At 40.2% G+C, this 22,859-nt stretch overlaps 1 protein-coding gene across 1 annotated transcript in view; it reads left to right on the top strand.

Moving 5' to 3' along the window:
- The window catches only part of bmper (BMP binding endothelial regulator), a 32,955-nt gene that overhangs the window by 7,532 nt on the left and 2,564 nt on the right, over positions 1–22,859 (top strand). The window contains exons 4-14 of the mRNA XM_040030600.1: positions 9,256–9,355; positions 12,316–12,398; positions 13,003–13,093; positions 14,123–14,205; positions 15,284–15,383; positions 15,742–15,851; positions 15,940–16,074; positions 16,533–16,637; positions 20,873–20,918; positions 21,663–21,832; positions 22,543–22,744. Of these exons, the coding sequence (XP_039886534.1) occupies positions 9,256–9,355; positions 12,316–12,398; positions 13,003–13,093; positions 14,123–14,205; positions 15,284–15,383; positions 15,742–15,851; positions 15,940–16,074; positions 16,533–16,637; positions 20,873–20,918; positions 21,663–21,832; positions 22,543–22,744 (1,225 nt within the window). The remainder of the gene's footprint in view (positions 1–9,255; positions 9,356–12,315; positions 12,399–13,002; positions 13,094–14,122; positions 14,206–15,283; positions 15,384–15,741; positions 15,852–15,939; positions 16,075–16,532; positions 16,638–20,872; positions 20,919–21,662; positions 21,833–22,542; positions 22,745–22,859) is intronic.

Below are 22,859 nucleotides of genomic sequence, written 5' to 3'. Positions count from 1 at the left end.
CAGCGGCCATTGATCTTGGCTTAATATAAGCATAGCCTGGCAGTGTCCAGCAGTAACAAATCATGGATCATCATGCCACGCTTTGTTTTTTCTAGTCTGTTCAAAAACTCACAAACGTTTTTTGGTCAAGTGTATTTACCTCATGATGTCGTCTCACCATGAAGCTGGCAAGCAGTCTGCAGTATTTTATTGAGCTTTACAAAAGGTTATAAGCATATTTCCGAAAATAGCGATTTTGTATGAGTCGCCTGATGGTAGGCCATGTCCACTAGTGGCTTACTGATGGGTCTCAATGCATTTAATTAAGTAGGCAAATTTATAAAAAAGTAAATGTGAAAGCAACCATGCTGGTCACAGAAGGAGGGCAGTAGAGTAGTAGACCAGGTCTACTTTCTTACCTGTACATATCAAGCTAACGTCTACGTTAAGCCAAATTGTCGTGTCCACATTGGGAATGAATTGGGTTTTAAATGCACGATTCCTAGGAATTAAAACAATATTAAGCCCCAGCTAATGTTTGATTGTTCACTGGCTCCTGATTGGCTGCTCTAATGCTGCCCTCTGCCTAAAGACTGACTGAGCCGTCCTCTGTGTTATCAGGCAGACATCAGCCAAAGCCCTGCTGAATGCTATCAGTCATCAGGAGGCAATGGCCGCCCTTTCATCTCTACTTTAAGCCACCCTGCATATGCACACACACACACACACGCACACACACACGCACACACGCACACGCACACACACACACACACACACACACACACACACACACACACACACACACACACACACACACACACACTTACTTCCATACACTTAGGGCTCGGTCTTTATTGAATTTGGAGGTATGCAGCTTTTCTTCCCTCCTAATATAAATCTGAATTTACAATTTAGAGTAGTTAAATTTAAGGTTCTGCCAAAATGTATATGTAACAAACAATTAATGGCTTCTCTTCCTTCAGGAGATGATCACTCTCACTGACATAAATGCAGTTATGAATGGTTGCTCTCTGCCCTGCCTACTCCATGCATTGCAATGACTCAGACATAGAGACTGTTTGGCGACCCTGCTGGCAACCTCTGGCTGCTAAGGAAAAAATGTGCAAGGTTGGAGAGAGGTTGCTTGAGGCTGATGGTTTTCACCAGGTCAAATCAGTTGCAAACCTTCTTGTGGTTGTTGTGGTTGCTAGTGGATCACTGTGGTTTCCTCTAGTTTGCATGAAAGATGTATGGGCTTCCTAAGTTTCAGTACTGCCTAAGCTGTAATGAAACTTGAGAAAGTGTGATACAAAATAAAAGTTGTGCCCTTTGAAGTACGTTGGTTGCAGTAGAAAGGCACAACTTTGGCTTTCGTGGCAAACATTTTCCATTTCTTTGCTCCAGGTGATAAAAGAGCAACATTATTAATCAATATACTGACCCGGTTTTCATAAAACTTAATGTTCTGTCATTTGACACTATTATTATGAATATTAAAATTATTTTACCTCTCTGTTTGATTTGTAGCATTAAAGGAAGAATTTCTGTCTTATCCTTGTTCTGGACTTTTGCTGTTTCCAAAGTTGGTTCCAAACTCTGATGATCAATTTCCTCTTGTACCAGGAAATGTCAAAACTCAGAAAATACTTACATGACCTCTGCACAGGACTCTTTCTGGACAGTTCTACATGTCCAGAAAGAGTCTTGTGTGGCAGTGCTGGTCGAGGGGGGGGGGGGCATCCGGGCTCCAGTGTCACTCATATATGGAAACATAGCGGAGGGGGTTGGCTCCTTAGTTGGTCCAGAGTACCTGCTAATTGCCCTGTGGGTATCGGACACACACATATGCACACACAGAAGATCTATTGTGTGTGTCCGGGTGAGGTAGAGAGCTGTAATGCGGCCAGGAGTGGATGTGGCTGACAGACTGACTGACAGGCGGGTCGCCATGACGATCCTTTATCGTGAAACGAGTCAGTTCATCGCCGTCATTCTCTTCATCGTCCTCGTCTATCTGTCTGTCCATCTCCATGTCTTTTTCCACTCTCTCATCAGCTCTTCCTCCCCTCCCTCACCCTCTGGTTGGCTCCCTCAGTTTTTTTTTTTTGTGTAACAGCAGCACAGTCACATTTTGCTGTTACAAAATTTCATCTACCGCAACCTATGAGTATCTGCTGTTTGATTTCATCTCAGCATTGCGTGGAAAGGAAACAGAACTCAGTTTTGCCTCAGGCAATAATGAAAAATAGTTGTCTGAAGATATTCAAGACTGGCCTTGTGCTTAAACATGAACACAACTGATGAAAGTTGCTTTATGCACGGCAACCCACGAGCCACATTTTGTCATAAAACTCACAAATAACTCAATAATTAAAAGAAATTGTGGCATATTTTTCCCAAATCTTCCTCCGCAGAGCCACAGACCCAAATTCCAACATTCAGCAGGCATTAGTGTCTTTTTTGCTGTGTTGTATGGGTAGAGGGTTTCACGCATGTTTTATTTTAACATTTTATTTTTATCAACCATGATTTTGCTCTCTTACCTTCACAAAGGTTTTTAATTGTCCACAGTCTTTCATTTATGTCACAGTTGCATGTGCAGGTATTGTTATCGTGCACTATTTTTTTAAAATGTTATTCAGGATTTTGCAGAATTTCCCAGACTTTATCTTTTTGGCTTTTTCTATATCCATGTGATCCGAATAACAGGAAACGAGACTGTGTATTTCTGCTGATTAGAAACAGTTATGTGAGAAAGTAAATAAATCTCACTTGAGACCTCAGTGGAAACACTATTAAAAAGACAAATGTTCATACAAAATGATAACGGTGATTATTTCCCTAAAAAGCTGTAGAGAAGTGGGCAGCTTTGAAGAGCTGGAACAAAGTAGTTCCTCATTTTTCAGTGAACTCAGATCAGACTAAATACATCAGCCGTTTTTACACATGAACTCGGTACAATTTCTGCAGATTCAAGTCAGCATGTGTAACAGACAGCAGGAGATTTACCCACGTCAGATGTGCTCTCACGTCTGGAAACGCTCTGGCAGGGTAAAGTCTGATTGGTGTCCGGTTCTCACATGCAGCTGCTCCAGGTAGTGTTTAAAAACATTCAGAGCTGTCGTGCCCGTGTGAAACAGCTTTTGTTATTCTCATGCTGTTGGAATGTAATGTGAGTATCACAGCAAACATGCCTCCATTCCTTCACCAAATCAAACATCATCATTCAGAAGGTCAAACATGAGAGGTACGTGCACTGCATTCATTGATTAAACAAACATTTCGCTTGAGCTGCGTGTAAAAGTTCAGGGTGTGGAGTTTTATACCCAGTAGCTGTGATCGATCTGAGAGAAAGGTCAGGGGTCATTTCCTGTCAGTGTCTCCTCTCAAACAGTAGCTGATCGATACAGGAGGGGTGAGGTTTACCTGATAAGACAGATCCTTGCTGATACCACTAAAACAAAACCAGTATGTGTTACTTTTCAATCTACAGGGTGGGCCATTTATATTGATACACCGTAATAACATGGGAATGGTTGGTGATATTTAAGTCCTGTTTGTGGCACATTAGTATATGTGAGGGGGCAAACTCCTCAAGATGGGTGGTGACCATGGTGGCCATTTAGAAGTCGGCCATCTTGGATACAACTTTTGTTTTTTTAATAGGAAGAGGGCCATGTGACACATCAAACTTATTGGTAATGTCACAAGAAAAACAATGGTGTGATTGGTTTCAACGTAACTTTATTCTTTCATGAGTTATTTAAAAGTTTGTCTTTGTTCACAGCCATTGACATGTCGAAGAGGTTAACACGTGAGGAGCGGATCAAAATTGTGTTGATATCTGGTGAACGCAGTAACCGGGTCATTGCAGCAGATTTCAATGCAAGACATCTCCCATGCTACAGTTAGCAAACTGCTTGCTAAGTTTCGTGAAACTGGTTCAGTGTTGGATTTTCCAAAATGTTGACACAAGAAAACTGTCACTAATGAAGAAACATCAGTGGCTGTCCTAGCTTCACTCAGCAAGAGCCCACAGCGTAGCACTCGCCGCATGTCACTGGAGAGTGGCATTAGTCGAACATCCCTTCGGCGGATATTAGCTACTCACAAATGGCACCCTTACAAACTCCAGCTACTGCAGCATCTCAACGAGGATGGCCCAGATCGGCGCACAGAATTTGCAGAATGGGCAAAACAAAAATTGGAACAGGACCCTCAGTTCACGCAGAAGATCTTGTTCAGTGATGAGGCAAACTTTTATGTGAATGGTGAAGTTAACAAACAAAACCACCGCTATTGGTCTGACACTAACCCACATTGGATGGATCCCTCCAAGACTGTTGGAACAACAAAAGTGATGGTTTGGTGTGATATATGGGGTACAACGATAGTGGGTCCATTCTTCATCAATGGAAATCTCAAGGCCATTGGATATTTGAAATTAATGATGATGATGAAATGATGATGTGTTTCCCTCTTTATGCACTGAAGCTGGCACGTTCCCTGAGTTTTTCCAGCAAGATGGTGCACCACCACATTATGGGTGCCAGGTCCGAGCATTCCTAGATGAACAGTTTCCTGGAAAGTGGATTGGTCGTCGTGGGCTAGTTGAATGGCCCCCAAGGTCTCCCGATCTGACCCCCTTAGACTTTTATCTTCGGGGTCATCTGAAGGCAATTGTCTATGGTGTGAAGATACGAGATGTGCAGCACCTGAAACTACGGATACTGGATGCCTGTGCTGGCATTTCTCCTGCGGTGTTGCTATCAGTGTGTGAAGAGTGGGAGAAGAGGGTTGCATTGACAATCCAACACAATGGGCAGCACATTGAACACATTTTATAAGTGGTCAGAAACTTGTAAATAACTCATGAAAGAATAAAGTTACGTTGAAACCAAGCACACCATTGTTTTTCTTGTGACATTACCAATAAGTTTGATGTGTCACATGGCCCTCTTCCTATTGAAAAAACAAAAGTTGTATCCAAGATGGCCGACTTCTAAATGGCCACCATGGTCACCACCCATCTTGAGGATTTTGCCCCCTCACATATACTAATGTGCCACAAACAGGACTTTAATATAACCAACCATTCCCATGTTATTACGGTGTATCCATATAAATGGCCCACCCTGTATAAATAAATATAAAACTAAATAGCTAAAATCCACAAAGCTGCTAAAGGGAAATGAATGTGTTAAACTCAGTGGTTATAAAGGTGGAATGTGCTGTACATTTCACGTTGGACCAATCTATAAAAATGCCATTTCACTTAAAGACATGCCAGTACACTCAGCCTGCCACTCCATCCTCTATTACAACCAGCCGGGCCACAGAAGCAGGACTGTCATGCTGAGCTCTTTCCTGTCAGAAAGATCAACCCGTGGAAACAGTTTTGAAAACATCAGCGTCTTTCCACGGCTGTCTCGTCCCCAAAAGTACCGTGTCTCCTTCTGTCTGTGGGAGGTTGCGACTGGTCTGTTTTGTAGGAAAGGTGAAAGGTCGCAGTGGCAAAGGCTGTTAAGTTTTGTGAGGTCGGAAGGGTGTAGAGTCCAAGGGCTTAAGTAGGCCATTAATTCGAGAGCTTCTTTTCCTGTGCTGTAGCACCTGACAAAACCTGATCTCTTCCTCCACAGTGGTGTCTGAGGAAAAGCACAAAAAGAAAGGTGAGGAATGCCAGAAAGAGGCTTTGACTTTTGATGAATTCAACACATTAGTGGAAACGATTAAAACACAAAACAAGACATGATAGATATATTTAGCCGAGAGTGGCTTGTTAAATTAAAAAAAAAAAAAAGATTTTCAAATGCTGAAGAAAAGTGATGGAGCTAGGTAGAAAGGCAGGGTTTGATTGATGAGGAGATAGAAGAAGAAGAAGAAGAAGAAGAAGACTAATGAGGGGAAGCAAAGCTGAACACAAACATTGTCGCCTCCTAGTGGAACGCCAACCCTGTTGGCACAGCTCAGGACTGTTTGTCCATTCAAGAAATCTTTAATGTTCATAAAAAAAGTGAAGAACTGAGAAGTATTTACATTTTGTTCACTTTTAATAACTTAAGTGTCAAAAGTGATCATCAAAACTATTTTCCAAGTCAAAAAAATTAATGACAAAAAACATCTTCCAATGGAGTACATGACCCGTAGTCACACTATGTTTTAAACTGTACTAATAAAAGATTATTGGCCTTCATGGACATAGACAAAAAAAAAAAATAAGGAAAATATTCTAGAAGAATGTATCAAGTTTTCACTGGTTATTTAAACTGACAATAATGCTGATGGTGCACACCTTACTGGACCTTTTTGTGTCATGCCTCGTGATCAGCATGTTTTTGATCAACAGTGTTCATTTACCACAATTTAAAGATCTGCACACAAATGCGTTCACTGTAAATTAGTTAAAGTGGAAGCCCTTGTAGTAGCATGTGTACAGAGAGAAACACAAACACAAAGCCATTATCACGCTCACTTTCTCTTTGTCTGACACACACACTTATGAGCATACCAGAGCTTTATCCCCCTCCACATGTCGAGGGGGTCGTCACTCTCCAACAGACGGTCGTCCAGTTGGCCAGCAATGGTGCCGTGGTGGTATGTCGAGTGTTTATAAGGTGTGGTGACCTGCTGTGACCTTTGACCTCATGACAAGACGGGTAGTGGTGGAGGAGGCCTACTAACACCACTTTCTGCTAATGAATGACTAAAGAGAGAGAGAGAGAGAAGGACATGACCTTGGAGGCTTTTGACCAAACTGTGAGATTTTAACGAAATCTTTCTATGTTTCTTTATTTGTTCCATTTTATTTTTGATTGCATTTTGGCAAACATCGTGTATATTTTACCCGACGGCAGTTTTTTGCATTTTTTTGCTGCTGTTGTTTGCCATCATAATCAAAGTCTGAAGCATCTCTTCATATGTTTTTATTTCCTTCCATGCTGCCTGTGCTGAGATCATTCTGTACCATAGAAACCAAATGTCATCCAAGACTTTTTGTGGATGTAAAAAAGTGCATTGTGCACTTTCCTGTTTTGTGTGGCTGCATGATTAGTGATTCCCCAGGTTTCTTAGTCTGTGATGAAAATGTGCTCTTCTGGTTCCTTGCAGTACTTAAATACTAGGAAAACAGCAGCAAGCTGAGTGGAAATGCCATTTCCATTTCTCCTAATGCATTCATGACTTTACTTCAGGTTATGAACTTCTTTGTTTTTGTTGGAAAACCTGCACACACGTCCAACCCCTTGAAATGAACAGATAGCAAATTGCTTCCCTTGCTTTTGTTTGCTGCTTTTATTTTCAAGTGGTAAGGCCGAGCAGGACCTTTGTCTTCTGGATTAAGAACTGGTATATATGAAGGCTTTAACATACGGCTATTTTCATTCTCCCCTCATGACATATGGATGTGGGTGTTCTATTCGCTGCAGATCAGTATAGAAATCAAGGTGATCACTCGGAACAACATTGTTATTTTGCAGTGACCAACCCTCTAAGGGAGGGGTGTCAAATATAATGGCTGGGGACAGAATTGGAAAGTGTGAAGATGGGCATAAATTTTGGACTTTTAACTGTATTTTAATCTGTTGTATATTTCAAATCCCAAATCATGCATTGGTTGTTTTTTTTTTTTAGTTTCGTGCTGCCGGATATTTGTTTCAGTGTTTAAAGCTGAAACTCTTTGACTGACTGACTGATTTGGTAAGGCCTGTTGCTCAGAGGTAAAATGCACATGGTTTTGTTCATTCACCATTGTGAATGACTGTTTTCTGTGATGTTCATCTGGGAAATCTCTCACCTCTGGTTTAAAATCAGGGCTGGGTTTGTGGGTAAATGATGTTTTGACTGCTACGAGCCTACAAGTGTATAAGAAATCCCACATCTAATCTGGGTGGATAAAACACACTGATTTGCCAGGGACACGGAGCAAAAATAAAAAAGTAATTAAGCCTAATCCACCGTCATTTAACTGTTGTATTCTCAAATCAACTTTTCCAGAATAAAGACGTGACGTTTGTCTTTCTTCCGCCCCTCTTTGTCTCTTTTCTTTCATGTGTTTCTCCTTGTCCTTCTAGCCTCTTTTACATCCTCTGTCCCTCTTTTCCATCTCCATTTCTCTCCTCCCTGCTCTTATGTCATGACATCATCTGTCCTCAGTGTGGTTGGGGTTTAGTTGGAGCACTGCAGCTATATTAAACCACACTGATATATTTTCGCCCTCCTTTGATCCGTTCTCGTTAGAGCCGCCCGCCACAGTGCTTACAGAGCCACGGGACCTGCCAGCCTCCACTTTATGAACCCTCACAGTGTGTAAAATAAAACACACGCAGCATGTGGATAAAATCTGCAATAAAAGCTGGGTGTGAAAGTAGAGTGAATTTTTAAAAAGCGCTGATTCTGTCCAGTCCTGCGGTGCAGTTATTGGTGATGACGGATACAGTGTGCAGTGTTTCTGAAGGTGACAGGAGGATTGTTGAACTGGTGTGAAAATTCACAGCTAAACTGTGAAGACTGAGTCACTTTGTTATGTAGGAACTTTACCTGCAGCCTTTTCACATTAGATGAAGTTGACAGCAGAGAACGGAGATGGTATATTAGGTAAAGAGTGGTCCTAAACCACATACACACAAAAAATATTTATATTACAATTATCCTGAGTTTTAGCTTTACTCACTCCATGAGCATGTCTAGATGGATGAAAGTGTTGACCTTTAAAGACTGAAATATCAAAGCAATGTAAGATGGATGGCAGCGAAAAATCAGAAGTGTTAACAGGATAAATAATTCCTGGTTTTAGTCTCTTTAGGGGCGGTTGATTTAAAAAGGATAAAATAATTCAAGACACATGTTGAGGTCACAAATTTAGACACTTTCACTTTATGATTTCAGAGTTAGTCAACGGGCTTAGGGTATAACAGACACACTGCTGACTCTATATTCATTCAGTTTTGATACCTTAAACAATGCACGTGTTCACCGTCAGGAATTGTAAAGCCGAGATATTTTGGTACTTGTGGGAAAAAAACCCAGTTTGCCAGTAATAATCACGCCTTGGATTTTGGCAAGTACATTATTTATATTTCTCCTTAATCTTCTTCAGCAAATTTAACATTTGAATCCTTGACTTTATGACGGTATTATATCCCATTTTAATTTCCACAGAGAGAAATAACAGCCAGAGAAATCTGTGAGAAAGTAAAAATTGGGATGAAAGTAAAAGGAGAAAAATGTTGGAAAAATATAACCCTGGGTGTTGTTTTCCTCTCTCTGTCTCTTTTGCAGGACGGTAAAGCAGACTGTAAACAGGAGAAATGTCCACTTGTCTCAGAGGACTGTGCTCTGGTGGTGAAACAGACTGGAGCTTGCTGTGAAAGGTGTAAAGGTAAGACAAGCAAGTGGACAGAGGTCAGGCGACAATAAGAGAATACCTGTGCGCTTTTGCTTTTTTATATTTATTGTAAAGCTATGTATGCCTGCAGGTCCTCTGTACTAATGGGAGACACTGGAAATATAGAGATGCTAATCTCACGCACACACAGACCCTTCAGGGACTACTTTATCTCACCGTATCCTAACAGCGAGGCCTATATTAGGAGAGCATGTGACAGTAAAGCTTCATTATTTACCTCACATGTAAGCCACATATACACAGTTGCACTACAAGGAGACTGTGCAGCTGCTGAAGGGGTTCACTGCTGGGTTTACAGCCCACAAAAATACAGTTGTTTTTATGAGGCAGGAACTCCTCTATATACCTTCCTTCTTCATCCTCTGTGTAAGGTTTTAGTCACTTCACATCAGCCTAATTAAACTGGGCATTTTAACAAAAACCCTTTCCGTGCACATTTATGTACTACATTTAAGACAAACAGATACATGCATTCAGGCTAAAACAGAGACATAATGCTGAAGCAATCATCAAACCTAAATTCCAACTGCACACTGTAGCTACATAAATATATCATTTACAATTATGAGCCCTGACTTGTTGTATTTTTTGCCCTCTTTAGAATTAAAAGATCTGTATTGGACAAAGTAAGCCACTGTAGCTGATTTTTGCATAGCTGTAGAGCTTCAACATCCAGCAAGTATAAAAGGAACCGAATCTTTAGTTCCCACTGTACTGGCTTAGACACTTAACCTCTATAAAAACCCAAAAGGGGACCCTTAAACAAAGTCTGCACTACGATGGCTTCCCTTACTTTTTCTGTGCTTATGAAGCTCATGTGGCTCTGCGGAAATACATAAACTGTCACACCTACCTCCCAGCTCTCGGCAGGGAGGGGGCCCTTTTGTTTGCGGTTCGCCATTTTTACGACACGGCACTTCGTTAAGAGAGACAGAACATGCTCGACTCGGACATGGAAAGCCCCACGTCACCACAGCAGTCGGTGTTAGTTTTAGTTGTGTGGTTAAGTTGTAGCCACTGTGACCAAATTTAGGACTGCTTTGTGTCTTTGCTTTTTAAAACACACTAATTCCTAGATGTCATATCACCATTTTCTCACTTTTATGAAATCATGCCGACAGTTAAAGAGAATCACAGCTTGACTGCATCAGTTTATTGGGAACAGCTTTATAAAGCGGCTTTAATTAAGGCGTTTATATATGCAGCAGTGTAATAGCAAGTGCACTTGAGATTGAAAAATACGTATTTTTAGGAGTATAGCTGTCAGAACTTCCTCGGCAGCCTCACCAAACAACCACACAACTGTCATCAGGTTTTGATTAAAACACAGTCATGTAAAATAGAAAGTTTCCACAGGACTTTAAACATTCTCTTCGGCGGGGATACCCTTACTGCTAGCAGCCAGTCAGTGATAATCAAATGCAGTTGATCAACTGATCATCATCACTTTACTGGTTCGGAGCATTCAGGTGTGTGTTAACACAATGCCACAGCCTTCCCAGGATTGGATGGTTCAGTAAATCCTTCCCACCATCTTATCGTACAATTCAAGACTTCTGCAACACTGTTCTTTGGACAGATGAGACCAAAGTGGAGAGCCATAATCCACAGGGCAACAGTTGGCTAACACCAGAAAAGAGAATATCAGCACAAAAACCTCATACCAACTGTCGAGCACAGTGGTCAAGGGGCAATGTTTTAGGTTTGTTTTTTTTTCAGCCACAGGGACCAAAGCTTCTGAGTCACAGCATGGACTGTGTTTTTCACATGAGTGTTCTTCTACATATTGGTATACAAATGCAAAAGTGCTTCTTTCTGACAGCGGTCATATTTATGCAGTATATTTACAGTTTGAGTGTTTTGCCAGGGTATTGGTCTCTGTGGGATCTTGTACTCGTACTAATAAAATATATACTGTACATCTTCCTGCTGCAGTATGACAGTATCACAGGGTTTAGTTTACACTGAGGAAGTAGATCAATGGGTGTGATCAGGTTTCATTGTATGGAAAGTTCTATATTGATCTGAACCCACTTTCTGCAAATGGGATGAAATGAATAGGCTATTTATTTAGAGTTGAATAGACAGCTGCTGACAGCTCAGAGGGCGACTCATCCAAGTATATGAGGAAGAGATCAGTGTGTACACACTGAATTTAACATTAAACTGAAATATTCACATCATATAATCAGATGTGGTTATTTGTAGACTCAAGACTTTAAATTAGATTTAAGTCACAAAAATGAAGACTTGACTTTGACCTCACACAGCTGTTAATATTTGACCTCCTTGATATTTTAATGCATCTTACAATGAAAACTTAGATGAAACTTTGGCTACCAACAACAAAGAGAGGGAAAAGAAACAATATATAAAGCTAACTGAAACATGTCTACCAGATGTTTTTAGTCACTTCCGTGAGCTTTGGCCAAGATTAGATCACAATTTATTTTTCTACATTAGAAATGACACCGCTATAAACATATGAACAGACACATTTTGCAGGGCTGTAGTCATAATTATGGTTACTGCTTTCTCATTTTCCACACTAAAATATAAGTTTTCAGATTAAGAAAGTTTTCTTTGCATGGCAGAAAAATTAAAGCATTTGCAGAAATTGAAAATGTATGCTTTCTGTTTCCCAAAAAATGAATTCACAGAAACATTGGCAGGAAAGTGAATGTTCCTCCAGTAGATCAATTGCATGGATAGTTTGCATTTCTACACTGGGACCAACGTTCTGGGAGATTAAAAAAAGTTATCTTTACTATCTGAAGGATGGCAGTCTTAAATTCCCTTTGTCGTTGTAGGTATTTTAGAAATGACACATCCTTGAAATTTAGAAAGTTTAGAGCAACTGAGCTGTTGACATTGTTCCTGTTCCCCAGCTTCTCCCTTGTCTTGCAAGTTAAGGTTGTATTTTTCTCTCCCAGGTTGTACGTTAGATGGATGCTCCTATAACAGTTCAGTATCCTGGACCACCTCCACGAAACCCTGCATAACAAGACGTTGTCAGGTGTGTATATGCGCTGACTGACCAAGCTGCACTGTTAGCAGATGAGAGGTAATGGAAGCAAAGCTCGGGCTTCGAGTTGAAAGCACTGATCCCACATCAGATGTGAAAAACACACAGACACGTTGTTAGCAAGAAGGCATAATGCTAGAAGAGTGAAGGATGGGAAAAAAAGGAAAAGGGTTTGGAAAAGGAAAAGGCAGGGAAGTAAACAAAGACACTGAAGGAAAGAAAGTGAGTAGCCATGGAAGAAAACAAAACAAGTATGAGAACTGAGGGATGGAAGAAAGGAAATAAGCCAGAAAGATTAAGAAGAAATGTGGAGTAAGCACGAACAGGTCTGGAAAACTGCTCAAAAGAGGTATGGATAAAAAAAGGAACAGGCAGCACTGGACAGAAGGAATTCAGGTAAGTAGGAAAAACATAGTGAGGAGGAACAGAATCAAATAGAGGAAGCAGAAGCAGAGGAAAGATATATGTATAGCAAGAAAAGGAAGGCAATATGGTGGAACAATAAGCTTTAAAGTAGCAGCATTAAAGATACATTAACATGTTACTTATAAAGATGCACAAACTGAAGAAAATATTTTCCACTTGGTTGTGACAGGAAGGTGTCATCACTGAAGCAGAAGTTCAGTGTGTCATCCACTGCAAAAACCCCAAAAACCACCCAAAGAAGTGCTGCCCCACCTGCCCCGGTGAGTATGAATAAGTGTAGCCTGGAAACATTTGGGGGTTCAGTTTTATTTCTACTGTACATGCATAGATTCTGTTTATTCATTTTCTTTATATCCACATTAGTGGAGATAAGGTTTAATTTAATTAAGTTAAATTCAATTTAATTTATACAGCACCAAATCAAAACAACAGTCACCCCAAAGCACTTTATATTGTAAGGTAGACCCTACAATAATACATACAGAGATAAACCCAACAATCATATGACCCCCTATGAACAAGCACTTTGGTGACAGTGGGAAGGAAAAACTCCCGTTTAACAGGAAGAAACCTCCGGCAGAACCCGGCTCAGGGAGAGGCGGCCGTTTGGCTGAAAGGAAACCCAGAAATGAAATATTTATAGATATTAAACAGGAACTGATAACAAGCTTAATAGTTAAGATAAAGTAAAACAAATTCAGGATGTGCTCAGCAATTTCAGAAGGTCGAAGCCAGGGGCGCTACATTTATGTCATATCTCTTTGTCTCTTTTTCTTTCTCTTTCTGGAAATGTATTAACTAGCATTAAGCCCAAAGCTTCCTGTGGTTGATGAGGAAAATTTAAACAATAGTTCTGAATTTCTCTTAGCTCTCTGGTCAAAAAAGAAGAGGAACATCATGCAGTTTGTTGTGATTTTGAACTACATTTTATTTGACCTGAAGAATGGGAGAGAAAAAGATTAGAGTTGATGAAACAGGATCTTTTATCTTATTTCATAATAGAGTTTTTATTTATTTATGAGATATGACAAATTCCACTTATGTTGAAATTGGGAGTAACATTTTTGGACTTGCCAATGTGCGCAAACAGTCAACATACTTGCACTGCAGTTTTTTGAATTCTGACTTATGTGGATTTCTTCTGCTGGTGGAAGGATCTGTGTCTGTTGTCTATATTTAAATCACTTTAAAAGTGCAGTAATAAAAGCTTCAGGGGAAGAGGCAAAAGATTTGTGTGAACATGAGTGGATTAAAAAATAATTTGTTTGGTGTAACGTATTTTCCTGCAGGTTGTATCTTTGAGGGTCGTCTATATAAAGAGAATCAGGAGTTCAGTCCAGAAGGGAAACCTTGCATCAAGTGTACCTGCACTGTGAGTACACATACCCTCTACTTACATCCCCCTCTGAGCAAAGCAGGGGCTCTGTCCCACCAGTTGGTTAGTGTTGGACTCTCCTGGGAGTCACAAATTTTTGGTTGGAACAACATCCCTTTCCTTGGTTTTTCCCCCATAACTTCTTTGCTCTCTCTCTCTCTCTCTCTCTCTCTCTCTTACACACACACACACACACACACACACACACACACACACACACACACACACACACACACACACACACACACACACACACTCCCTCACCTTAGATAAACAAACCCTACAGGTTTGTCCATAAACACATTAAAGCATTAATGTGCTGACACCTAGTTTGAGAACCTGTAAGCTTTTAACACATGTACACACATACAGAGGTGTTTCCCAAATAGAAATCAGCATGCTGTTACTAATCGATCTGTTAAATTTTCTGTTTTGTCTTAATTTAAAAAAATAATATGAATAACCAATTGTCAACATAAATATAACTACACTGAATTTACTTCGTCCTGTGATATCCTGTCACACTCTGGGTTAGCCTCCAGACCACCTGTGACACTGAACTGGACAAATGTTAAGAAGATGGATGGATGGATTTTCTGGGTTTTAAAATGTACTTTTGTAGCCATCAAGTAGAGAAATATGGCGGTGTATGAAGTCTTATTTTATGGGGGCTAAAGACAGTTATCTATTTGTTGTTGTTGTTGTCTAATTGTTATTGGCCTCTGTGAAAAGAATTCAGGGACAGAAAACCAGTTATTGATTCTGCGGGTAACTAGGTTCAAACATTAGCTGTGTACTAACTCGGCTCTTGTGCTAATAAAACTGAACCAAAATATCCAGACTTTACACTGATGAAGGCTTTGTACCAAATATCTAAGCATATTTCATAAGTCAGATGTGAGTAGTTTGCAAAGGTAATATGAAGTCACACATTCAACCACACACACCCTTTTCTGGTGATGCATGAAACACTGAAAGATTGACAACAAAATTAAACAAATCACCTTCCTAGGAAAGTTAACTAAATGTGTTTCATTCAAAGGTTAATTCTGCTGTTATTTTGTTTTTGTTTCAGGGAGGCCGAACTCTCTGCACGAGGGAGGTGTGTCCCGTCCTTTCTTGCCCCTCTCAGCTCACCCACACCCCGCCTGGACAGTGTTGTCCCAGATGTGTCGGTAAAGACTGGGAAATTCAATGATGGGGATTATAGTGATGGGCAACACCACAAAAACATAACTCCTGTTAAAATGAGGTGGCAGACATTACACAGCTGTGGCCAGAAGCATAGATAGGCAATGAAACATGTAATCTCCTTAGAGTGGGGGTTAATGCTGCTCCTAATAACCCTAAATATCTTTTTTATCCTCAGCCTCCATTAATTTTAATTTCATAACTTTAGTCATATCTTGCAGGGGAATTTTTTTGTTTTGCACTCATGGATGTCTGAAGCAGTCAGAATTTTATTTAAATACCTCCAAATCAATTCTGTTTTTAATCCCCATTTTTCTCTACATGACTCTGTCTTTCCTCCAGGTCAGAGGAAGGTGTTCGATCTCTCTTTGGGAAGCTGTCTGTTCTACAGTCAGGTCTATGACAATGGCACCTCCTTTATACACGACAACTGTACCACCTGCACCTGCCAGGTATCAGCCTGAATAGCAAAGGCTTCATTAAACAAAGCAATGGTCAGTTAGTAAATTTAAAAAATCCTAATACAAATAATCTTTCTAGAATTCCACTGTAGTGTGCAAGAAACGCTGCTCGCGGCAGGGAACTTGCCAAGGCAGCCACTGCTGTGAGGAGTGTCTGTCCTATGTAAAGGTGGAGGAGGTGAAGTACTGCAGAGTCCGGAACAAGATCTACAGGGTAAGAGCAAGATAGATGGATAGATGGATGGATGGATGGATGGATGGATGGATGGATGGATTATGGAGTGGGATGATGGTAACGGTTAGCTCTGTTGCCTCCTTGTTAAAATCTTTTTGGTGGCTGAGACCTTTCTGTGTGGAGCATGTTTCCTGTGTGACCCTCCTCTGCATACTCAGACTTCTCACAGGTCTGAAGACATGCACGTTAGATACATTGGTGATTCTATAGAGGCTGTAGGTGTGAATGCATGGTAGCTAAAATGTGACTAAAGTTCCATGTGCAAGAATTGGTAAAGTAGTGGCTTAAAGCACTCTGAGTGATCAGAAAGACTACAACAGCAAAGGATGAACGTATAGATATACGTAGCTGTATTCTTGGGTATTGTTGGAATGATAAGTGCCTTTACGTCTTGATGGATGTTGTTCTAACCCTATTGTGTCTTTTTTCCTTTGCAGGAAGGCGACATGTGGTCATCAGTTAACTGTACTCTCTGTACTTGCGTTAAAGGCAGCATTGAGTGTCAGCCCAAACAGTGTGTACCAATCACCAGCTGCCCCTCGGTGAGTGACACCAGTTGATCAATGGATTACATTTATTTATAGCGGTGTGTTATGTGCTGTTATGTTACCCTAGCTGCTTTTCGACTGTGTATTTGTCTTTTTAATTTCTTGGACTATAATGTTTGCAAAAAACACTGCAATCTCTAGTGAAGGCTGGGAGCAGTCAGTCATCCAAAGGTGATGGGGTGGGTGGAGATTTGGTGGCACAAACAAAAATACCTCATACCCCTGGTGGTTTAACCTACAACAACCCTGTCTTTGTCACTCCACTTTATCTGCTTTCCTTTTCTCCATCTGACCTGTCTCACACTCATACTTTACAGCCCATGACTAACTTCATGATTCTCATTTCACATGCGTAACGCCTCAAAATGACAATACTGTCAAGATTTATCGGCAGTGCTGCCATAGCCGACTCTCAATTTCAACAGGTTCACCTAAAAATGCAGGTGTAGAGTATCAGCTTGAATCAAAACATTGAACATGTCATGTAAAAATGTATCCCCTTTTTTACATGACATATGCAAGAAATAAGCAAAATAACTATAAGGGTATATCAAAGAGTAACACAGCCTGTTGCATAAAGAGGTCTCAATTAGTGCACTGTAACACAGCTGAAATGTGGCATTAGCTGGGAACTCGGGGAACTGCTGGCAAGAGAAGGGTCTATGGTGCGTTCACCTGTTGCAGAGGTCGCTTTGAGGTTATCTGTCGTGCGTTTCGTGATGGAGTGGATTCCTGGCATGCCGGTGGCCGTCACGCAGTCAAAGCCGGTGTCAATGTTGGTCTAAGTTCACACGCTTCCAGTGGTTACAACGAGCCCTCACCTGTTGTTTGCGGTCAGAAAAGGCACAGTGCTGTTGGTGGTCCACATTCAGTTTTGTCTCCAGAGAAAAAGCAGTTTTATAAGTCACTTTAAATGTGGAAGAGGGCAAATAGTTTTTAAGGACTGTAGCTTCAATGTTGAAAAAGTGCAGTGAATACAGCAACCATTCTTTTTAGTGGCCTGCAGGGGGCGACTTTTCTGGTTGCTAAAAAAAGCCAAATTGTTGAAATGTTTGTAAGAAAATGACCCTGCTGCTTCCTTGATCTGTGATCCTAGAAAACACTTTTCTGATTCCTCTATGGTCTCAGTCACAAGTTTCTAGTCTTACCGATTGCAAAATGATGTAGAGGTTTTGATGACATACTCATCAAAAAGGAGAAAAAAAGGAAACCACAGAGGGAGATTGGCAAGTTGCTGCCATATGAATGTGTATTGTATTTCTGTTTCCATCGCTGGTGTCACACAGGTGTTTTACAGCGTTTTTTTTAAAACATCTGTAACTCCCGTAACTCTTTAACTTTATGCTCAATTGAAAGAATTCTAAAACTTCCTGAAAGCACAGACTCGGCGATTTTCTCAAGTACTGCCCCGCAAAGACGAAGGTTGGTTGAGAGAAGACAGAGTGAGGGGAGAAAGAGAAAGAGCTCAACAGAAAACAGGCCTTTTTATCTGTTTTCTTTTGATCTTTGGGTTCTTTTTTGTTGTTTTCTTTTTCTTTTTCCTGTTTTCTGTGTTATTTGCTAAGTACTGAATGTGGGCCTTGCTTGGGATTACTGTAATGACTTTTATATCACTGAAAAGAACAGTTTCTGCTTTCAGAAACCACTGAAATTTTGTGATTGCACAAATGGTGTAAGAGTTATGGTAGTTTGACCTAAAAGTTTAACCTAAAACCTATGGGAGCACAGATGCTCCAGTCGGTTTTAATGGGTTAAATCCGGCACTTTCCTAACTAGTAAGTGATTTCACAGTGGCCATCTTTTATATACAGTTACAGTCTCTATTCTTAACATATCAATGCACTTTTTAGAGCATTGACACAACATTGAGACAGTATGTGACATAATTTTTTGAGAGCTGTATAAGAAAAAACAACATGAAAGAAGTGACACAGGAAAAAGTTACCCAGATGCATGTAGTTGTATGTAAAAGAATGCAAAAGGATGTAAACAGATTTTCAGTGGGGAATATATAGCACGATATCGGATAACACGTGTGTGCTGCATTGTGAGGTTGATATCAGTGAGTGAAATCGGACACTTCAGGACCAGTGGAGAGGTTACCACTAACCCCTTGGGTTGACTTTTCTGCTCTTTACATAAAGTAAACATCATTTCTTGTAAAAAATATGTTGATATTAAGCATAATTTGTGGATTTATTAAATTCTTATTGCAATAAAATTGTTGCAATGTTTCTCTTATGAAAATAGAAAGTCAGGTTTGATTTGTAGGCAGGTGTTTTAAACAATCTGTCCCACAATTTAATAACAATGAAAAATCTGACATTTGCACTATTCTTGATATGAAAAGATATTAGTAAATGTAATCTAGTGTGGCTTATCACTCTCACAGAGGTCATTACAGTCCACATCACCTTCAAAACACACACACATACACTCACGCATACTCTTTCCCATGCCATCATCCTGCGGTCAGCAGCAGGTCGGCAGAGCGTGTGGGTCCCATTTGGAGACAGTGTGTCTCCGAACAGCCTTTTGTCTGTGTGGCATTTGAGTGACAGCAAAGAAGAGGTTCCCTATATTTAGGCCCCTGAAAACCAATCTCTGACACTGTGTGTGCCTGAATGAGTGTGTGTGTGTGCGTGTGCTTGTTTGTGTCATCAGTCTGTCAAAAGGCAGCCCTCTTCAAAGAGAGAGAGTGCCCTTTGTGCCGAGGTTAGGACTCTGGAGTCTGGATTGAGGGTACAGAGAACTTCTTTATGAGATGACAGATGAGTGGTGTGTGTGTGTGTGTGTGTGTGTTTGTGTATGTCTGGAAGACAGGGGAAAAAGACTGCGTATACGTTTATATGTCTATTTGTGAGGACTGGTTCCAGTTTTAGACCTTGGGAGAGGAGTCATTTTTCAAAAGGGAGGGTATTTGGTTAGTCTAGACTCAAAGGGTGGTTAACAGGGGTAGGGGCTGGGGTTAAAACATTTAGTTAGGCTGGTTAAGGTAGTTTTAAGGGGCAAGGAAGGCATTGTATTAGGGAAGGTCCTCACAAAGATAGAATTACGTGTGTGTGTGTGTGTGTGTGTGTGTGTGTGTGTGTGTGTGTGTGTGTGTGTGTGTGTGTGTGTGTGTGTAAAAAAGGGCTTCCCTGAGGCAAAAAAAACTAGGTGTGTGAAAGAGCCCTCTGATCTGCACTTTTGATGGAAGTTGAAACATACAGCGAACACACACACACACACACACACACACACACACACACAGAGGGTCCTGTTACACAGACAAAGTTCAGCGGTTGAAGTTGGAGTATGTGTGTCTCTGAAACCTTCCTGGTGTTGCTGTGAACTTGTCAAAACGTGAACTTTTCCTGTATCGCCATCTTTCATGTAACTTCTGTTACCTCTGCTTGAATGACAGCACAAAATTAGAACTGTTGATAATCTCTACCAACAAAAATGGGAAATATATGTCGTTTGACCACCAGTACTTGGTTCTCAACTGTGTGGAAACAAGACTTTAAATTAGAGGAAAAAGAACAAGTTAAAATATTATGAGAGATTATTAGTAATAGTCATCATATTACACACAAGTCACACATTGTAATACTGTATTTTATGTGGCAGACCTACGTTCAATAACAGGGGTCCATCAGGAATCAACTCCAGCTACTATTTTTCTTCCCAATGTGATGTTTGTGTAAAGTTTGGTCAGAAGGTTCCTTTGTAAGAGCGCGTGCGCCATTAGCATGCTGCTTGCTGTAACCTACAATTTCCTTCGGGATTAATAAAGTATTCTGATTCTGATTTATTTTACTGTTTTTATTTATTTTTATTTTACTTTGTTAGTTTTCTTGCATTTACAAAACTCTGATCTTCTTTTTCTCCCAAATACAGAAAACTAGGAATAATCTGACTTTAATTAGTAGAAGAAAGTTTAACAAGGGCAAAAATGTTAATGGTTTTTAGAAACATTTATTAAAAGAGGCTTTTTTCCTGGACATTCTGATTCGTGTACAATTCAGTTGAAATTTGTAAACTGCAAAGCTTGTCAGAAGCATAACAGTTTTTTCTTATTGTAATTTTCTTTTAGGTTTTTAATCCATGTGTCTATGCTTTGCTCGTGACACTGCTCCACATTCTGTCAAAACAAGTTTCCTTTCCACATTCAGTCTTCTTGTCATCTTCCCTTAATTCCTCTGTCAGTTATCTAATCCAGTGTTTCTGTGTCTGTTCTCTTGCAGAATAAAATCCTGAACAGAACTGGCTGCTGCCCAGTTTGCACTGAAAGTGAGTAAGTCCTTCTCCACCCGTATCCTTCTCCCTCCACACAGTGATTTGTGGGATTCTCACTGCAGTGTCTTCTAATCTATATATCTAGGGAAACCCTTTAATTTGAGCCCATCAAAGTCTTAAAATATCTCAAATATATTTATATATATATATATATTTTGTTTGTGGCTGCACAAGAATCAGAGTTATTGATACTGAATGTTTAGAAAGCTAATTATACGTCAGAACCTATGAATTGTTCTTTTTATGAGCAATAAAAAATAAAATCTCAGTCTGGCCTCTGCAGTTCACTTGAGTATTCCCCGTGAACTTCAGTCCAGACTGTGGTTTACCCTTTGGGTGATTTTACTTTAGCTTTTGGCTTCAAATTGCAGCAAAAAAATCCCCCAAAATGTTCTATTTCAGGACTACAAATACTCCATAAACCCCACTTGTGTATAATATAGAGTTTAGATTTAGCTGGTCAGGCAGATGTATTACCACAGTGAGTCACATTAGTGCCACATATTTCAGCATTTATCGTAAATTATTTTTCCGCTTTTAGCTGTCAGATTTCAACATGTATCCTTTTTTATAAAGTGCTTAACTTTGGGTTGCCTCTTGCTGTCCAGGGACCTACTGCTGTTCCAAAGTTCATGTTTTAGGTCACTGAGGTTAAAAAAGGCATTTGCTTTCTTTGACTTCTTTCTATTTTTTTGTTTAAACACATCAAGAGCTTTCTTTTTCTTTGTCCTACTTCAGAGCCAGGCGTGTGTACAGTCTTTGGCGACCCTCACTACAACACCTTTGACGGCAGGACCTTTAACTTTCAGGGAACTTGTCAGTATGTTCTGACTCGTGATTGTGGTAGCATTCCCTCTGGAGGGCCTGGGAATAACATCAACCTCAACAGCCCAGACTCGAGCTTCACGGTAAAATGGAAGGGTATCACTTCATAATATAGCCCACAACTGAGGGCATACTTCCTCTGTAATTAAATGGAATTTGAGTGTATATACAGGAAACAAATAAATAATTATATTGTAAGTAAATTTAGATATTGGGTTGGTAATTTTAAGTAGTGTGCAATTTCATGGTAATGCTGGAGGAAAACAAACCATATTTCCCCATCTTATATCATAAGCATGCTGTACTTTTCAGGCCGCAGGCCTTATTACAGAGCGTATTAATCTTTATTTTATATTTGTTATGTTGATGTGCATGCTGGATGTCCTGTTATTCAATTATTCATTTATCTTACCAACTTACAACAAAAAAATAAATACAGTCAAAATGTTACAGTATAATGATGGAACTTTTTTGATGGTTTTCTTTTGCCATCACTGGTCAAATATAATTTTCAAAAGGAGTGAAATACCTGAAAGTTAGGCTGGGTTAAGCTGTATTATAGTATGTTATTGATGGAATTTGGAATACACTAGGATTTGATAAAATGTGTACTCAGAATGGGATGAAAAAATTGGGAAACTGCTCATCTCTGCTGACCGCTCTGCTGACTTTTTTCACACATTAGAAACCAAAAGAAGGTGAAATTTTATAAAGACATCAGGACTTCTGAGACCTCAATAGATCCTGAGTTGTCCTGTTTTATTGGCTTTTAATCTCATTACTTTGATTTTAGGTGTTGGTGAAGAATCACGCCCGGAGGACTCGCTCCTTCTCCTGGACCCAGTCTGTCGAGGTGAGGCTGGGCAGTTTGATCCTCAGCCTGCACCAGCACTTAACGGTACGGAAGAATGGTACTCGCATCGCCCTGCCCTACCATGGTCCTGGGGTCCATGTAGACCTGGATGGATACCTGCTCAAACTCACCACCATTGCAGGTCAGTATACGTCTTTCTGATCCAAGTTTTAAATCAGGAAATATTGACCTCTATTTGTGGTCTCAGCTGAAGGTGAATTAATCATTGGAGAGTTCTTGATAAAATATGGCATGGC

The sequence above is a fragment of the Simochromis diagramma genome, unplaced genomic scaffold, assembly GCF_900408965.1.
Source record: "Simochromis diagramma unplaced genomic scaffold, fSimDia1.1 OVJJ01000361.1, whole genome shotgun sequence".
NCBI classification, from domain to species: domain Eukaryota; kingdom Metazoa; phylum Chordata; class Actinopteri; order Cichliformes; family Cichlidae; genus Simochromis; species Simochromis diagramma.
The sequence above is the reverse complement of the archived record's forward strand: the minus strand, read 5'-3'. Positions and strand labels throughout refer to the sequence as shown.